Here is an 18,621-nt window from a genome sequence, read left to right on the forward strand (position 1 = left end):
ATTTCATCCTATGCTACATGTGGTTAAATATATAAAACATTGGCTGGATATTGTTTAACCCTTAATGGTTACCTTTCCTTCCAGGCTATTAGACATCATGCATTTCTGGCAGTCAAAATAAATGGTATACTCTCACATCAGTGACATTTGCATGCATACAATAACATACGTACATCATACATACACACACAGCCTAACCCGGAGAAGCTGGGAGGAGGTCATAATTGCTTATAGGTTGAAGTGAGAGTCTAAACTACAATAGTAATGAAAATATGTCTACGAAATCAATTATAGTGTTTTAACATTAAATAGAATAATAGTTTCGTTTTCCTGAATCAGACTGGTCGATGATGATGGGGTGTGGGTTCAAAATGATGGAGTGTCTCGTTACTGAGTGAGCGTGAATGTAGGATGCGACGCGAGCGCACTACTCTGGTCCAAGGCGCTGTGGCATCTCGGAGCACGTGACACAGAAGCGCACAAAGCGAATCTTTATAAAAAATAATTGCGTAGCTCAGACAGACAGACAGACAGACACATCGCTGTTACTATACAGGGATGCGAGGCTCATTATGACACATTCACTCTGCTAAAAATAATTTTAAACGATTTGATACACTTTGATTAAAGCAACTGTTGACATCAATATAATACAATTCCTGAGATTGGATTAGTGGACACACTTCCTCTTGTCTTTATATCATAAATTAAATCTGGCATATGGAACAACGCAAATTCTTTGTGCAAAGAATATGAAGGTAAGAACTATTTTTGTTTACTCAAATGGAATGCAAATGTGCCATTAATGCATAATCTATTTATTTGTTGATTTTGCTGTACCCTTAGTGAGAGTTTATCGAGTCTAATTACTTGCTTGCAGCCTCTCCATAACCTTCCTTGTTGTTGGTCTGTTTTATTAATTCATAAATGGGACAAGGGGCATCGTCACATTGTTGTATAGCCTACATCACTACCAGATTTTTTTGTTGCCTATCTATAAACATCCGCATGACAATGTTTTATCAAATATTCTCATTAGTCTATTTGTTTTTATGAATGAAAACATATGTAGGTTATTGTAATTGTTCTTAACAAAATGTACAGATCTAGTCCTATTCATGATCAAATGGCAGGGTTATGTGCCGCTTATCTATGTGTTTTACGTTTCGTTAGTCGTATGGACGGGATACGCATGGTATACATCGTCCAACGAAATGCTTACTTGCAGGTTCCTTTTCGACAATGCAAAAACAATAAGAAATAATAAAAGATAAGAATATGAACAAAAAGTAAATGGCTCAGTAGAATAGGATAAACCTTCTTAGCATAATAGACTACAGGAAGGTTATAGTTATAGTCCAATATTTACTATTGTATTGGGGATGGGGGCAGTGTATAAACTGAGCCATATAATAAGAGTCTGAGAGAGAAAAAGTAGTCCTGTAAAAATCTATAGATTGATTCTACAAAATCAATTCTCTCTTCTCTTGAGAGAATATAACTACCTCCTTTGATGCATCATTCATTGAATCATTATTTTTTTTAAACCTAATCCTGTATTACCCCTTAATTAATAGGAAAGATTGACCTACATTGGCATCTTAATGCAATGTTTTTGTTCTGGGGGCAGCACCGAAGGTTAGATATGGGTCTCAATCATTTGTCATTGACTGTTAATTCTCTCACTATTGTCTGAGACACATCTGCTGTAGAGTCAGCTGGCTGGTACAGGGATACCAATAATATCACCCAGCAACATTCCTATATCACCCACAGTTAAAATCCCCCACAGTTAAATACATACACATTTGCCTACCCCCACATTTGTCACAATTAAACTGACCAAATAATAGAAAGTATTAATGATTTCAAAATGTTCTTGAACTCTCTTTTCTGTCTAGACACGCATCTAATGCTACATAATTTACCAGTCAGCTGAGTAGCCATGAAGTCTGCTCTGGATGGAATAGCTGACACCACTTTCCGAACAATGACTACTGGTTTGCAGTATCTTGGCTCCAACGATGTGAGCTATGATGACCCGTCCATTGATTCTGGCTTCGCCAAGACAGGATTCCACTTACAGAAGACTCACTCTGCCCCACTTAGTAACTCCTTCCCTGTACAAGTACCTGGGGACAAGGCGCTCATCTATAATGGCAACTCCATTTACCCGACCAACTTCTCTGAAATGCTTGGCAATGGGACCCGATGGGAGGTCGGGGGTTCTCTCCAATGCGGGGAGAACGTTGTGGACATGGAGTGCTTCATGATTCTGACCCCCAGCCAGCAGTTAGTAGTAGCGGTCATGGCACTCACCCTGGGAACCTTCACAGTGCTGGAGAACCTTATCGTATTGTGTGTGATCCTCCACTCCCACATCCTGCGCTGTCGTCCCTCATACCACTTCATAGGAAGCCTGGCTGTAGCCGACCTTCTGGGCAGTGTCATATTTGTGTACAGTTTCTTGGACTTCCATGTGCTGCACCGGAAGGACAGTCCCAATGTCTTTCTATTTAAACTCAGTGGAGTCATTGCCTCTTTCACTGCCTCTGTGGGAAGTCTCTTTCTCACGGCCATCGACCGCTATATCTCTATCCACAGGCCAATGGCTTACAAGCGGATCGTCACCAAGAACAAGGCTGTCATTGCCTTCTGCATGATGTGGACTATCTCCATCGTCATTGCGATTCTCCCCCTACTGGGCTGGAACTGTAAGCAACTGAACTCGGTGTGCTCAGACATTTTCCCGCTCATCGACGAGAAGTACCTGATGTTCTGGATAGGGATGACCAGTGTGCTGCTTCTGTTCATCATCTACGCCTACATGTTCATCCTGTGGAAGGCCCACCACCACACTGTGCGCATGATGAGCCGCAGCTCCCAGAAGAGCATCATTGTCTACACGGCAGATGGAACCAAGGCTCAGACCATGCGACCCGAGCAGACTCGCATGGACATCCGCCTGGCCAAGACCTTGGTGCTGATCCTGGTGGTCCTCATCATCTGCTGGGGCCCTGTGCTAGCCATCATGGTCTACGACCTCTTCTGGAAGATGAACAACGTTATCAAGACGGTCTTTGCCTTCTGCAGCATGCTCTGCCTGCTCAACTCCACCGTCAACCCTGTCATCTATGCACTGAGGAGTAAGGACCTGCGCCGGGCCTTCCTTAACATCTGCCGGACGTGCAGGGGATCTTCTCAACCACTGGACAACAGTGCTGAATCTGATTGCCATAGCAGGAGCATCAAAGGCACAGCCTACAAATCCACGGCTAGCTACGCAAACACCACTGTAAAAGTGGCCAAAGTCACCCTGTCGGTCTCCGCAGAGATGGTCTGAGAACCTTTCTGCCATCATGTGACTGTGAAGGTATCGACTGTGAAGAATTAATCTAGAATAGACACTACCCCAATTAGCGCTGCCCAGAAAGTTTTCCAACCATGAACTTTAAATTGAGCTTTGAAGTCTATGTAGCTGTAGCATAAAATAATGTAGATTATTATACTGAACAAAAATATAAATGCAACATGTAAAGTGTTGGCCCCATGTTTCATGAGCTGAAATAAAACATCTCAGACATTTTCCATACACACAAAAACCTAACTTCTCTCAAATTTAGTGCACAAATTTGTTTAGATCCCTGTTAGTAAACATTTCTCCATTGCCAAGATAATCCATCCACTTTACAGGTGTGGCATATCAAGAAGCTGATTAAACAGCATGATCATTACACAGGTGCACCTTGTACTGGCGACAATAAAAGGCCACTCTAAAATGTGTAGTTTTGTCACACAACACAATGCCACAGATGCCTAAATTTTTGAGGAAGCGTGCAATTGGCATTCTGACTTTAGGAATGTCCACCAGAGCTGTTGCCAGTAAGCTGCCTCCAACGTTGTTTTAGAGAATTTGGCAGTACTTCCAACAGCCTCACAACCGCAGACCACGTGTAACCACGCGAGCCCAGGACCTCCACATCCGGCTTCTTTGATGGCCACTGGCACGCTGGAGAAGTGTGCTCTTCGTGGATGAATCCCGGTTTCAACTTTACCAGGCAGATGGCATTGTGTGGGAGAGCGGTTTGCTGATGTCAACGTTGTGAACAGAGTGCCCCATGATGGAAGTGGGGTTATGGTATGGGCAGGCATACACTACGGACAACAAACACAATGGTATTTTATCGAAGGGAATTTCAATGCACAGAGATACCGTGATGAGATCCTGAGGCCCATTGTCATGCCAGTCATCATCACCTCATGTTTCAGCATGATAATGCACAGCCCCATGTCACAAGGATCTGTACACATTTCCTGGAAGCTGAAAATGTCCCAGTTCTTCCATGGCCTGCATACTCACCAGAAATGTCACCCATTGAGCATGTTTTGGACAATCTGGATCAACATTGTGTTCCAGTTCCTGCCAATATGCAACTTCGCACAGCCATTGAAGAGGAGTGAGACAACATTCCACAGGACACAATCAACAGCCTGATAAACTCTATGCGAAGGAGATGTGTCGCTCTACATGAGGCAAATGGTGGTCACAGCAGATACTGACTGGTTTTCTGATCCACACCCCTACCTTTTTTTTAAAGCATCTGTGACAAACAGATGCATATCTGTATTCCCAGTCATGTGAAATCCATAGATTAGGGCCTAATTTATTTATTTCAATTGACTGATTTACTTATATGACCTGTAACTTAGTAAAATCTTTGAAATTGTTGTATGTTGTATTTATATTTTTGTTCAGCGTAATTCAATGTTTTCAGAACCACTTCATTAATTTATTTTCATAGGGAAATAGTGACAATAAGCATTGTTTAACTGTACAGTTGTGTATTTAGTGTCATGCTGATCTGCCCTGACTGTATGGTTTGAGCCGTTAAAATGCTTCTAGGTGAAATTGGCTGCTCTTTCCACTGTAAATTATATTGTAAATTATTACATTGTGATGGTTTGTAGTTCTTGTCATAAAGTATGTTTTGTGAAACTGTTTTGATTGCCTTATTTTTTAAATGATGTATAATTGAGGGTCATGTTATTCCATACAAGAGTAGATAATGTACATCTTTTCAATGAGTCACATTATTTCAACTAACTGGGAGACAGATTTCCCCAAAGAAGAACCACAACCATAAAGACATGTAATGTATTAAATATATCCCGTCCCCCCCCTCCATCTCTTCATATATGTTCAGTATTTTTCTGTGAATGAACATCTTAATTTATGTTTTGATTCAATAAAAATATTCAGGAAAGCACCTTGTGAACTTATCTCATGACACTCCATAGAGAGAAAAAACATTTTGTATTTGTGTAGTTACTCATCTTATTTAAGACCGGACTAATTTAGTAATAAGCAATGTGTCATGTTTGTCATTTATTATCATGTCTTGTCCCTGTGCTCCCCATTCTATTCGTTTCCCTCTGCTGGTCTTATTAGGTTCTTTCCCTCTTTCTATCCCTCTCTCTCCCCCTCCCTCTCTCACTCTCTCGCTCTCTCTTCTCTCTATCGTTCCGTTCCTGCTCCCAGCTGTTCCTATTCCCCTAATCAATCATTTAGTCTTCCCACACCTGTTCCCGATCCTTTCCCCTGATTAGAGTCCCTATTTTTCCTTTGTGTTCCGTTCCTGTCCTGTCGGTTCCTTGTTTAGAATTCACCGTGCTGTGATTGTGTATCGCCCTGTCGTGTCGTGTTTTCCTCAGATGCTGCGTGGTGAGCAGGTTCTGAGTCTGTCTGGTTCAAGTGCCTTCCCGAAACCTGCTGTTCACCTGCTGTTCAAGATCGAGTCTCCAGTTTGTCCTCGTCATTTCGAGTGAAAGTTGTTTTTTTGTTTGTACTTACTTTACTGGATTAAAGACTCTGTTTTCGCCAAGTCGCTTTTGGGTCCTCTTTCACCTGCATGACACAATGTATGAATATCATGTACACAAATGCTTTCATCTGAACACATCAATAGAAAAACAATAGCCATTGTCTTCTATTGCAGCAAAAATGTCATCATCTACACTACATTACCAAACGTATGTGGACAACTGCTCATCGAACATCTCATTCCAAAATCATGGGTATTAATATTTAGTTGCCCCCCCCCTTCTGCTGCTATAACAGCCTCCACTAGATGTTAGAACATTCCTGAGGGGACTTGCTTCCAATCAGCCATAAGAGCATTAGTGAGGTCGGCACTGATGTTGGGCGATTAGGCCTGGCTTGCAGTCGGCGTTACAATTTATCCCAAAGGTGTTCGATGGGGTTGAGGTCAGGGCTCTGTGCAGGCCAGTCAAGCAATTCCACACTGATCTCAACAAACCATTTTTTATGGACCTCAATTTATGCATGGGGGCATTGTCATGCTGAAACAGGAAAGAGCCTTCCCCATACTGATGCCACAAAGTTGGAAGCACAGAATCATCTAGAATTGTATTGTAGTATAAAGATTTCCCATCACTGGAACTAAGGGACCTAGCCCGAACCATGAAAAACAGCCCGAGAACATTATTCCTCTTCCACCAAAATGTACAGCTGGCACTATGCATTCGGGCAGGTAGCATTCTCCTGGCATCTGCCAAACCCAGATACCTCCTTTGAACTGTCAGATGGTGAAGCATGATTAATCACTCCAGAGAACGGGAATGGGTTTCCACTGCTCCAGAGCCCAATGGCGGTGAGCGTTACACCACTCCAGCCAACACTTTGCAATGGTGATCTTAGGCTTGTGTGCGGCTACTCGGCCATGGAAACCCATTTCATGAAACTCTGACAAACAGTTATTGTGCTGATGTTGCTTCTGATCCAACCGAGGACAGACAATTTACAGAGGACAGATGATATTTACGCGCTACACGCTTCCTGTTCTGTGAGCTTGTGTGGCATACCACTTCTCGTTGTTTCTCCTAGACTTGACCAGGGCAGCTCTAGCAGGGCAGAAATTTGACAAACTGACTTGTTGGAAAGGTGGCATCCTATGATGGTGCCACGTTGAAAGTCACTGAGCTCTTTGATTGTATACATCTGTCAGCAAGTAGTGTGGCTGAAATAGCAGAATCCGCTAATTTGAAGGGGTGTCCACGTACTTTTGTATATATAGTGTTTCACCAACCAAGAACTGTCAAATCAACAGAAGATCTTTAAGTAAGTATAAAACCAGAGGAATTTCAATTTTTCAGTTGTCTCTGCTAAGATCAAAAATGAGCAAATATTGCATGTATAATTTCTATTCCAAAGTATTGTGGTTTCTCCATTCAAACACCTGGGTTTCCAAGCTTCTGAATAAAGTCAAATTTGCACAATACTCATAAGGCATGTACGATATCCCCGAGCTGACAGAGTAAAAATCTGTCGTTCTGCCCATGAGCAAGGCAGTTAACCCACTGTTCCCCGGGCACCGAAGATGTGGATGTTGATTAAGACAATTCCCGCACCTCTCTGATTCAGAGGTTTTGGGTTAAATGAGGAAGACACATTTCAACTGAAGGCATTCAGTTGTACAACTAACTAGGACCCCCCTTTCCCTTATATCAGATATGGGCTTTGGTGGTATGTTTTTAAGTCTCTGGAGGAGGAGAAAGAGTTGGCAGTGGCACATGGGACAATGTGCCTTGTGTTGTGTGAGGTACTGTACTGCCCTCTTGTGGAATCAGAGTATAGAATGATGGGGCTGGTTAGAAAGGTAAAACCACGACGTTTTTACCCCAAGTGAAAAAAATGTAACAGAAAAGGCAAAAAAAACGTATAAGTGTAACAATCCATTTTACATTATGGGCCCATGGATTTGCAGAACAAAATAAAGTGGCAAAGGCTAACAAAATACATTAATTTCCAATAATGTAACAATAATGTTAATGAAGAACAGGCTTACTGCTAATGTATATAGATAGAGCAGCGCAAAATCATGGCAGCACCAAAAAATTATAGCAGCGAAAATGATTAAATGTGATTTCGAACCACACAAACCACCACCTCTGTCTTGACTGCACTACAAATCCCACCATCATCAGCGCATGCCCACCGGCATGCGCTCCAATTTTTTGACGTCTTCAACCCTAGAACCAGACGGGATCAAAAACAAGAAGCTAGCTGGCTTTCAAACTGGTATGCAGGTTGTTATAGCTTCGTCCGAATTTATAACGTAGCTAAGGACATTCAAATAGAAGTAAGATATAAGTGAAACAAACGTCAATGATACACGAGCGTCGGATAGGAACGGAGGGCAACTTTTTCCCGGAAAGGTGGGAATTTGTTTTCATTTGATTTTGTTGGCTAACGCTAGCTTAACCTAATAACGTTACTGTACGTTAGCCAACAACAGTCGCAAGACTCCTTCCTGGACTTGTCGAAGTTGCAAAGCTAGGTAACTAGCCAGCTAGCTGAAAATACATAATCGGGATAACAAGCTCCTTCCTATATCTCGAAAGCCATTTTCTTTTGTTTCGCAGTAGCTACTATACACTGTTCCTCGTTCGTTCTTTGTAGCTGGACCCTCCTTAAATCAAAATCATGGCGTGTGGAGCGACCCTGAAAAGAACCATGGAGTTTGATCCATTGATGAGTCCGACGTCGCCTAAAAGGAGAAGGTGTATCCCGGTTTCCCCATCATCCTCCTCATCCCCACGGAAATACCTTCGCATGGAGCCGTCACCATTTGGAGAGGTGTCGTCAAGACTATCAGCTGGTAATTAACGTTAAACTAATAAACCCAATTTGGTACCATACATCTAACGTTAGCTACCCAGGCCAGTGTGCTAGCTTTCTGCATTGCCAGCTAACCCGTAACTTAGCATACTATTTTCCAAGACCATATTAGATGTTAGCCAATAGTTAGGTAGATATGCTGCAATAACATGAGTAACTATCTTGAAAAGATAACATGATGTCGATATAGCATGTTGACATTGGGAAGATCTCAATTGCATACTTCTTGCAACCTCTGAGACCGCAGACTTTCTCATCCAATGGGTTTTGAGAAGGAGACGAGGAGAGCGGACGCGAGGTGTATGCAATTGAGATCTTCCCATGGTGTCATCTTGACCCTTTTTGTGTTACACAGCATAATAGGAGCTATAAGGATTGCACTATAACGTGAGGCCTCCATTAGATGTGACAAGTTGTTTGACTAACTTCCTCCCTGAATGATTTTGACTCATTCTGTGTACTATCTCATTCAAGAGAAAATTCTGAACAACATCAAGCAGGAGTACAAGCGCATTCAGAAGAGAAAACACATTGATGGAGTTTACCAACAGACAGAGGGTTGCTACTCCCCAGAGGCTCCACCCCCTCTAGGTGGATCCAGTATGCCAGGTTTGTTGTAGTGTACTGTTAGCCTAGCCAGGTTCAATGTCGGTCCTTGAGGGCCAAAAACACTTCTTGTTTTCATCTTCTGCTTCTGAGAGACTACTTCAGACCTGGGACACCAGTTGAGTGCAATTAACTACCAGGTAGAAACAAAAAACAGAGGTGTTTTGGCCTTCCAGGACCAGAATTGAACAGCTTCAAATCCTAAACCTAGGTGAGGAGGAGAGATGCAGAGTGCGGAATGAACTAGACCCCCCCCCCCATTCACCTCATTTCTCTCCTCGTGTCATCTGCAGGCACATCGGCTGGAGGTTCTTCTCCATCAAGGAAAGAACAGCCCTTATTTACTCTTAGACAAGTTGGAATTATTTGTGAACGTCTACTGAAGGAGCGTGAAGATAAAGTTCGGGAGGAATATGAGGAGACCATGACTTCCAAGTTGGCAGGTGTGGACTGTCAAAATACAGGATTCAGAAAGTGCAACGTAAGGTGGTATGTGATTTTTACAGTTAAACTTACTAAACCCCTCCCTCCCTTTCCTCCCACATTTCTATTACAGAACAATATGACACTTTTGTGAAGTTTACACATGACCAGTTGATGCGAAGATTTGGAGAGCAACCTGCAAGCTGTGAGTTTTATTTTCCTCTCCTTTTTATATAAGATTCTCAGTGCATGTACCATCCCATTGTGGAATGCAAGAAGGCTACCGTTACACCTGAATGGAAAACCTCTAAAGGTTATGGTAACATGGCTGGTTTTCTGTTTTTATCTATTTTTATCCCTTCTTCACCAGATGTTTCCTGAAAGCATCCCAGTCTGCCAGGTGACCTGTTGCTGCAAGCTATCAAGTTTAAATCTTGGGAAATCACCGCAAGAGATTTGGTTTATTTCAACTTTTCTTACTGTGCCATATTTCTCCTTTGGGCAAAGGTTTATAAGCCGTTATCAGTGGTTATCACTTTCTCTCGCAAGCAGCTAGGTGCTTCCTAATGTAAATGTATAGGCCCTCTCTACCATTGGCCTACGTTTCTCCTGCTGAATATGCGGATGCACCAGTTACTTTTTTTGTATGGGACTTTACAAAGTGTAAGTTAGATATTTTTTTTTTTTTTCCCCTTTCAAAATGTTTATTTTATTTTGTCATTTTTGTTTTCCTGGTATTACTTTCAAACCTATGTACTTAGTGGAAAACCAAACAATAAAATGTTTTAAGGCTTATGATTTAAAAGTTTAATTCTGTCACAACAGGGTAATGCTCTAAGTCAAGTACTACCAGTGTTTCCCCTATACGGCACACCGCCGCTGCTAAATTGTGACGCCACTGCAAATAAAAGTGCAACTCTCTTTAAAACCATGAATGCCTTTGAAAACGGCCAACGTGGCCTCGAAATAAATCAGAAACCGTTATTCTAAATCAAATCTTATTTGTCACATACACATGGTTAGCAGATGTTAATGCGAGTGTAGCGAAATGCTTGTGCTTCTAGTTCCGACAATGCAGTAATAACCAACAAGTAATCTAGCTAACAATTCCAAAACTACTACCTTATAGACACAAGTGTAAGGGGATAAAGAATATGTACATAAAGATATATGAATGAGTGATGGTACAGAGCGGCATAGGCAAGATACAGTAGATGGTATCGAGTACAGTATATACATATGAGATGAGTATGTAAACAAAGTGGCATAGTTAAGTGGCTAGTGATACATGTATTACATAAAGATGCAGTAGATGAGAGTACAGTATATACCCTACATTATTCATCTTATGTGTACGTATGTAAACATTATATTAGGTAGCATTGTTTAAAGTGGCTAGTGATATATATATATTTTTACATTTCCCATCAATTCCCATTATTAAAGTGGCTGGAGTTGAGTCAGTGTGTTGGCAGCAGCCACCCAATGTTAGTGGTGGCTGTTTAACAGTCTGATGGCCTTGAGATAGAAGCCATTTTTCAGTCTCTCGGTCCCAGCTTTGATGCACCTGTACTGTCCTCGCCTTCTGGATGATAGCGAGGTGAACAGGCAGTGGCTCGGGTGGTTGTTGTCCTTGATGATCTTTATGGCCTTCCTGTGACATCGGGTGGTGTAGGTGTCCTGGAGGGCAGGTAGTTTGCCCCCGGTGATGCGTTGTGCAGACCTCACTACCTTCTGGAGAGCCTTACGGTTGTGGGCGGAGCCGTTGCCGTACCAGGCGGTGATACAGCCCGCCAGGATGCTCTCGATTGTGCATCTGTAGAAGTTTGTGAGTGCTTTTGGTAACAAGCCAAATTTCTTCAGCCTCCTGATGTTGAAGAGGCGCTGCTGCGCCTTATTCACGATGCTGTCTGTGTGGGTGGAGCAATTCAGTTTGTCTGTGATGTGTACGCCAAGGAACTTAAAACTTACTACCCTCTCCACTATTGTTCCATCGATGTGGATAGGGGGGTGTTCCCTCTGCTGTTTCCTGAAGTCCACAATCATATCCTTAGTTTTGTTGACGTTGAGTGTGAGGTTATTTTCCTGACACCGCACTCCGAGGGCCCTCACCTCCTCCCTGTAGGCTGTCTCGTCGTTGTTGATAATCAAGCCTACCACTGTTGTGTCGTCCGCAAACTTGATGAATGAGTTGGAGGCGTGCGCGGCCACGCAGTCGTGGGTGAACAGGGAGTACAGGGGAGGGCTCAGAACGCACCCTTGTGGGGACCCAGTGTTGAGGATCAGCGGGGTGGAGATGTTGTTGCCTACCCTCACCACCTGGGGGCGGCCCGTCAGGAAGTCCAGTACCCAGTTGCAAAGGGCGGGGTCGAGACCCAGGGTCTCGAGCTTGATGACGAGCTTGGAGGGTACTATGGTGTTAAATGCCGAGCTGTAGTCGATGAACAGCATTCTCACATAGGTATTCCTCTTGTCCAGATGGGTTAGGGCAGTGTGGTTGAGATTGCATCGTCTGTGGACCTATTTGGGCGGTAAGCAAATTGGAGTGGGTCTCGGGTGTCAGGTGGGGTGGAGGTGATATGGTCCTTGACTAGTCTCTCAAAGCACTTCATGATGACGGAAGTGAGTGCTACGGGGCGGTAGTCGTTTAGCTCAGTTACCTTAGCTTTCTTGGGAACAGGAACAATGGTGGCCCTCTTGAAGCATGTGGGAACAACAGACTGGGATAGGGATTGATTGAATATGTCCGTAAACACACCAGCCTAGATCTAGATCCAAAGACTACGTGTAAATAGGATCGTTTGGTCATAAAGTCTCGTCTAAAACATGAGTTTGGTAAATTAAGGTTGGGTTTTGATTTGACGATGTCTATTTGCCCACTAACATGGCGTGAACAGTTGCGTTAATGGCTCTCTATCCAATAGCATAGACCGTATGAAAGACCTGCACAGCAGCTCCAACTGTTTACATAAGACAATACGTTGCACACTTTTTTTACTTGTGAAATACTGCACCAAACACCCTTGTTAATGTAAAATTGTGCTACTAAAATGTCAAAATTAATTACAGATTTTGAGTTCTCTTAAATTCATTCTGGGGGTCAGACACTGACGTTTTGCTTCCTTCGCCCGCTTTGAGGATAACATGGTGCCACTGACGCAGCCTGCTCCCGAGGACTGTGGGTTCTCATTCTCTGTGGCCGACCTAAGACATTTTAAGCGTGTTAACCTTCGCCAGGCAGACGGCATCCCTAGCAGCGTCCTCAGAGCATGCGCAGACCATCTGGCTGGAGTGTTTACAGACAAATTCAATCTCTCTATCCCAGTCTGCTGTCCCCACTTGCTTCAAGATGTCCACCATTTTTCCTGTACCCAAGAAAGCAAAGGTAACTGAACTAAATGACTATTGCTCCGTAGCACTCACTTCTGTCACCATGAAGTGCTTTAAGAGGCTAGTAAGGATCATATCACCTCTACGTTATCTGACACCCTAGACCCACTGCAATTTGCTTACTGCCCCATAGACGATGCAATCACACTGCCCTAACCCATCTGGACAAGAGGAATACCTACGTAAGAATGCAGTTAATTTAATATAGCTCAGTCTTCAACACCATAGTATCCACCAAGCTAGAGGGCAATGGGTCTGAACCCTGCCCTGTGCGACTGGGTCCTGGACTACCTGATGGGCTGCCCCCAGCTGGTGAAGGTAAAAAACAACACCCACTTCGCTGATCCTCAACACAGGAACCCCACAAGTGTACATGCTGAGCCCCCTCCTGTACTCCCTGTTCACCCAAGACTTCTTGGCCACGCACGCCTCCAACTCAACCATCAAGTTTGCAGACGACACAACAGTAGTAGGCCGGATTACCAACAATGACGAGTTTGGCTACATTGAGGAGGTGAGGGCCCTGGTGGAGTGGTACCAGGAAAATAACCTCTCACTCAATGTCAACAAAATGAAGGCGCTGATCGTTGACTTCATGAAACAGCAGAGGGAGCACGCCCCTATCCACATCGACGGGACTGCAGTGGGGAAAGTGGAAAGCTTCAAGTTCCTCAACGTACACATCACTGACCATCTGAAATGGTCCACCCACACAGACAGTGTGGTGAAGAAGGCGCAACAGCGGCTCTTCAAACTCAGGAGGGTGAAGAAATTTGTCTTGGCCCCTAAGACCCTCACGAACTATAACAGATGCACAATTGAGAGCATCATGTCAGGCTGTATCACAGACTGGTAGGGAAACGGCACTTCCCACAACTGCAGGGCTCTTCAGAGGGTGATGCGGTCTGCCCAAAGCATCACCGATGGCACACTGTCCCTCCAGGACACCTACAGAACCCAATGTCTCAGGAAAGCTAAAAAGATCATCAAGGACATCCCTCACCTGAGCCACAGCCTGTTCACCCTGCCATTATCCAGAAGGCAAAGTCAGTACAGGTGCATCAAAGCTGGGACCGAGACTGAAAAACAGCTTCTATCTCAAGGTCATCAGACACTTAAATAGCCAACACTAGCCAGCTACCACCCGGTCACTCAACCCTGCAACTTAGAGGCTGCTCTATATACATAGACATGGAATCACTGGCCACTTTAATAATGTAACACTAGTCACTTTAATAATGTTTACATACTACTTTACTCATCTCATATGTATACACTGTATTCTATTCTACTGTATTTTAGTCAATGCCACTCCGACATTGCTTGTCCTAATATATACAGTATCGGTCAAAAGTTCGGACACACCTACTCATTCAAGTGTTTTTCTTTATTTGTACTATTTTCTACATTGTATAATAATATTGAAGACTTCAAAACGATGAAATAACACACATGGAATCATGTAGTAAACCAAAATGTGTTAAACAAATCAAAATATATTTGAGATTATTCAATGTAGTCACCCTTTGCCTTGATGTCAGCTTTGCACACTCTTGGCATTCTCTCAACCAGCTTCATGAGGTAGTCACCTGGAATTCATTACAATTAACAGGTGTGCATTGTTAATAGTTCATTTGTGGAATTTCTTTCCTTAATGTGTTTGAGCCAATCAGTTGTGTTGTGACATGGTAGGGGTGTTATACAGAAGATAGCCCTATTTGGTAAAAGACCAAGTCCATATTATGGCAAGAACAGCTCAAATAAGCAAAGAGAAATGACAGTCCATCATTACTTTGAGTCATGAAGGTCAGTCAATCCGGAAAATGTCAAGAACTTCAAGTGCAGTCGCAAAAGCAATCAAGCGCTATGATGAAACTGGCTCTCATGAGGACCGCCACAGGAAAGGAAGACCCAGAGTTACCTCTGCTGCAGAGGATAAGTTCGTAAGTTACCAGCCTCAGAAATCAGCAAATAACTGTACCTCAGATTGCAGCCCAAATAAACGCTTCACAGAGTTCAAGTAACAGACACATCTCAACATCAACTGTTCAGAGACTGCGTGAATCAGGACTTCGTGGTCGAATTTCTGCAGAGAAACCACTACTAAAGAACACCAATAAGAAACACGAGCAATGGACATTAGACTGGTGAAAATCTGTCCTTTTGTCTGAGGAGTCAAAATGTAAGATTTCTGGTTCAATGGCTGTGTCTTTTAGAGACGCAGAGTAGGTGAACAGATGATCTCTGCATATGTGGCTCCCACCGTGAAGCATGGAGGTGTGATGGTGCTTTGCTGGTGACACTCTCAGTGATTTATTTAGAATTCAAGGCACACTTAACCAGCATGGCTACCACAGCATTCTGCAGCGATACACCATCCCATCTGGTTTGCACTTAGTGGGACTATAATTTGTTTTTCAACATGACATTGACCCCAAAACACACCTTCGGGCTGTGTAAGGGCTATTTGACCAAGAAGGAGAGTGATGGAGCGCTGCATCAGATGACCTGGCATCCACAATCACCAAACCTCAACCCAATTGAGATGGTTCGGGATGAGTTGGACGGCAGAGCGAAGGAAAAGCAGCCAACAAGTGCTCAGCATATGTGGAACTCGAAGACGGTTGGAAAAGCATTCCAGGTGACTACCTCATGAAACTGGTTGAGAGAATGCCAAGAGTGTGCAAAGCTGTCATCAAGGAAAAGGGTGGCTACTTTTAAGAATATCAAATATTTTGAATCGTTAAACCTTTTTTAACAACATGATTCTATGTGTTATTTCATAGTGTTGATGTCTTCTACAATGTTGAAAATAGTCAAAATTAAGAAAAACTCTTGAATGTGTAGGTGTCCAATTTTTTGACTGGTACCGTATTATTTCTAATTTCTATTATTTTACTTTTAGATGTGTGTATTGTTGTGAATTGTTAGATACTACTGCAATGTTAGAGCTAGGAACACAAGTATTTCACTACACCCGCAATAACATCTGCTAAAAATGTGTGTGACCAATAACATTTGAGTTGAAACCTCATTCACCAAACATGGAATCGGTCAGGAAACACACCTCCAAGACTGACATCTCGTTTTTTTCTAATGAGCACAGAAAAACACGCCAATCGACATGTGCAGTGGTTCTTTAAAGAAAAGAGGACAAAGCAATGCAACATTTAATTATAGAAAACATTTTGGGGATGGTAAAATGTTTTCAGTGTAAACTTAAATGACTAAAACCAGATAAAATATGTAGAACAGATAATGGAGCAATTATTCTTAAATGGAACAACATTTTTGAGAACTGAAAGTCACAAAAAAATGGCATGGGGTCCCCATTGATTGTTATGTTTGAGTCACTAATATAGCATAAGAACAAGGCAAAATATGTATAATTGCAGGAAATTTTATTTAAAACGGAATATTTTCTCTCTGCTCCATGGCAAAATGTGTAGAATTGCAGGAAATGAGATTTGAAACTGCAATTAACTTTGCCACCTAGGGGAAACACTGGCTAACTAATTTGTTACATGTCACAAAACATCCTAGACCACCTTTACTCCAGATGCATACAAAGCTCTCCCCCGCCCTCCATTTGGCAAATATGACCACAATTCTATCCTCCTGATTCCTGCTTACAAGCAAAAACTAAAGCAGGAAGTACCAGTGACTAGCTCAATACGGAAGTGGTCAGAAGACGCGGATGCTACACTACAGGACTGTTTTGCTAGCACAGACTGGAATATGTTCTAGGATTCATCCAATGACATTGAGGAATACACCACATCAGTCATCGGCTTCTTCAATAAGTGCTTCGATGACGTCGTCCCCACAGTGACTGTACGTACATTATCCCAACCAGAAGCCATGGATTACAGGCAACGCATCGAGCTAAAGGCTAGAGCTGCCGCTTTCAAGGAGCGGGAGACTAATGCAGACTTTTATAAGAAATCCCGCTATGCCCTCAGATGAACCATCAAACGAACCATCAAACAAGCAACGCGTCAATACAGGATTAAGATTGAATCCTACTACACCGGCTCTAACGCTCCTCGGACATTGCAGGGCTTGAAAACTGTGCAGACGCGAGCTGCCCAGTGACGCGAGCCTACCAGCCGGACAGATTACCAGGACGTGTACACAAAGCATGGCGGACCAACTGTTAAAACTTCTTAGGGATAGGGTCTAGTTGCCTGACTGACGTGCCCATAATAAACTGCCTGTTTCTCAGGATATGCATATAATTGGTAGCATTGGATAGAAAACAAGTTGAACAGAATTGATATGGCAGGCAAAGATCTAAAGAAGAACCACCCGGAATTATTTTTTATTTTTTTGAGGTCCCAGGCTCTTATAATTGTTACTATGTAAATCCGTCTAGATGTCAACAGTCTTTATTCAAGGTTTCAGGCTTGTTTTTTGAAAAACAAGCAAGAATTTGGAGTTTTGGTGAGAAGGGCTGGTCATGGCTCACATCAACAGCATCCTCCCGGACACCCTAGACCCACTCCAAATCACATACTGCCCCAACAGATCCACAGATGACACAATCTCAACCGCACTCCACACCGCCCTTTCTCACCTGGACAAAAGGAACACCTATGTGAGAATGCTGTTCATCGACAACAGCTCAGCGTTCAACACCATAGTGCCCACGAAGCTCAGGACTTTGGGACTCAACACTTCCCTCTGCAACTGGATCCTGGACTTCCTGACGGGCCGCCCCCAGGTGATAAGAGTAGGCAACAACATGTCTGCCACGCTGATCCTTAACACTGGGGCCCCTCGAAAGGGGTGTACTTAGTCCCCTCCTGTATTCCTTGTTCACCCACAACTGCAAGGCCAAACACGACTCCAACACCATCATTAAGTTTGCTGACGACACAACAGTGGTAGGCCTGTTCACCGACAATGAGACAGCCTATAGGGAGAAGGTCAGATAACTGGCCGTGTGGTGCCAGGACAACAACCTCTCCCTCAATGTGAGCAAGACAAAGGAGCTGATGTTGGACTACAGGAAAAGGTGGGCAGAACAGGCCCCAATTAACATCGACGGGGCTGCAGTGGAGCGGGTCGAGAGTTAAGTTCCTTGGTGTCCACATCAAACTATCATGGTCCAAACATACCAAGACAGTCGTGAAGAGGATACGACAAAACCTTTTCCCTCTCAGGAGACTGAAAAGATTTGGCATGGGCCCCCAGATCCTCAAAAGGTTCTACTGCTATGCCATCCTGATCGGTTGCATCACCGCCTGATATGGCAACTGCTCGGCATCTGACCGCAAGGCGCTACACAAGGTAGTGCAAACTGCCCAGTACATCACCGGGGCCAAGCTTCCTGCCACCCAGGACCTATATAATAGGCGGTGTCAGAGAAAAGCCCATAAAATTGTCAGATTCCAGTCACCCAAGTTACTGTTTTCTCTGCTACCGCACAGCACGACTGCTGAACAATTCATTTAAAAAATCACCACCGGACAATTTACATTGACCCCCCTCTTGTACATTGC

General features: G+C 43.4%; 2 protein-coding genes across 5 annotated transcripts; both read left to right on the forward strand.

Annotated features, from left to right (window-relative positions):
- Positions 1-533: 533 nt before the first annotated feature.
- Positions 534-3,612, forward strand: LOC124002107 (cannabinoid receptor type 1A-like). The gene is made up of 2 exons (XM_046309387.1): positions 534-758; positions 1,902-3,612. The coding sequence occupies exon 2, from the start codon at positions 1,946-1,948 to the stop codon at positions 3,341-3,343; it is 1,398 nt and encodes a 465-aa protein (XP_046165343.1). The 5' UTR covers positions 534-758; positions 1,902-1,945; the 3' UTR covers positions 3,344-3,612.
- A 4,363-nt stretch (positions 3,613-7,975) lies between these two features.
- LOC124001601 (akirin-2-like) lies at positions 7,976-10,522 on the forward strand. 4 transcript variants are annotated; one of them, XM_046308535.1, is made up of 6 exons: positions 7,976-8,098; positions 8,480-8,678; positions 9,173-9,307; positions 9,598-9,747; positions 9,861-9,932; positions 10,098-10,522. In XM_046308535.1, the coding sequence occupies exons 2-6, from the start codon at positions 8,504-8,506 to the stop codon at positions 10,106-10,108; spliced, it is 543 nt and encodes a 180-aa protein (XP_046164491.1). In that variant the 5' UTR covers positions 7,976-8,098; positions 8,480-8,503; the 3' UTR covers positions 10,109-10,522. The 4 variants fall into 4 exon arrangements, with proteins under 4 accessions (XP_046164491.1, XP_046164488.1, XP_046164487.1 ...); XM_046308532.1 differs by having other exon boundaries at positions 8,027-8,357; XM_046308531.1 differs by having other exon boundaries at positions 8,027-8,235.
- The last annotated feature ends 8,099 nt before the right edge of the window (positions 10,523-18,621 follow it).

Source organism: Oncorhynchus gorbuscha, linkage group LG17 (genome assembly GCF_021184085.1).
Source record: "Oncorhynchus gorbuscha isolate QuinsamMale2020 ecotype Even-year linkage group LG17, OgorEven_v1.0, whole genome shotgun sequence".
Classification (NCBI taxonomy): Eukaryota; Metazoa; Chordata; class Actinopteri; order Salmoniformes; family Salmonidae; genus Oncorhynchus; species Oncorhynchus gorbuscha.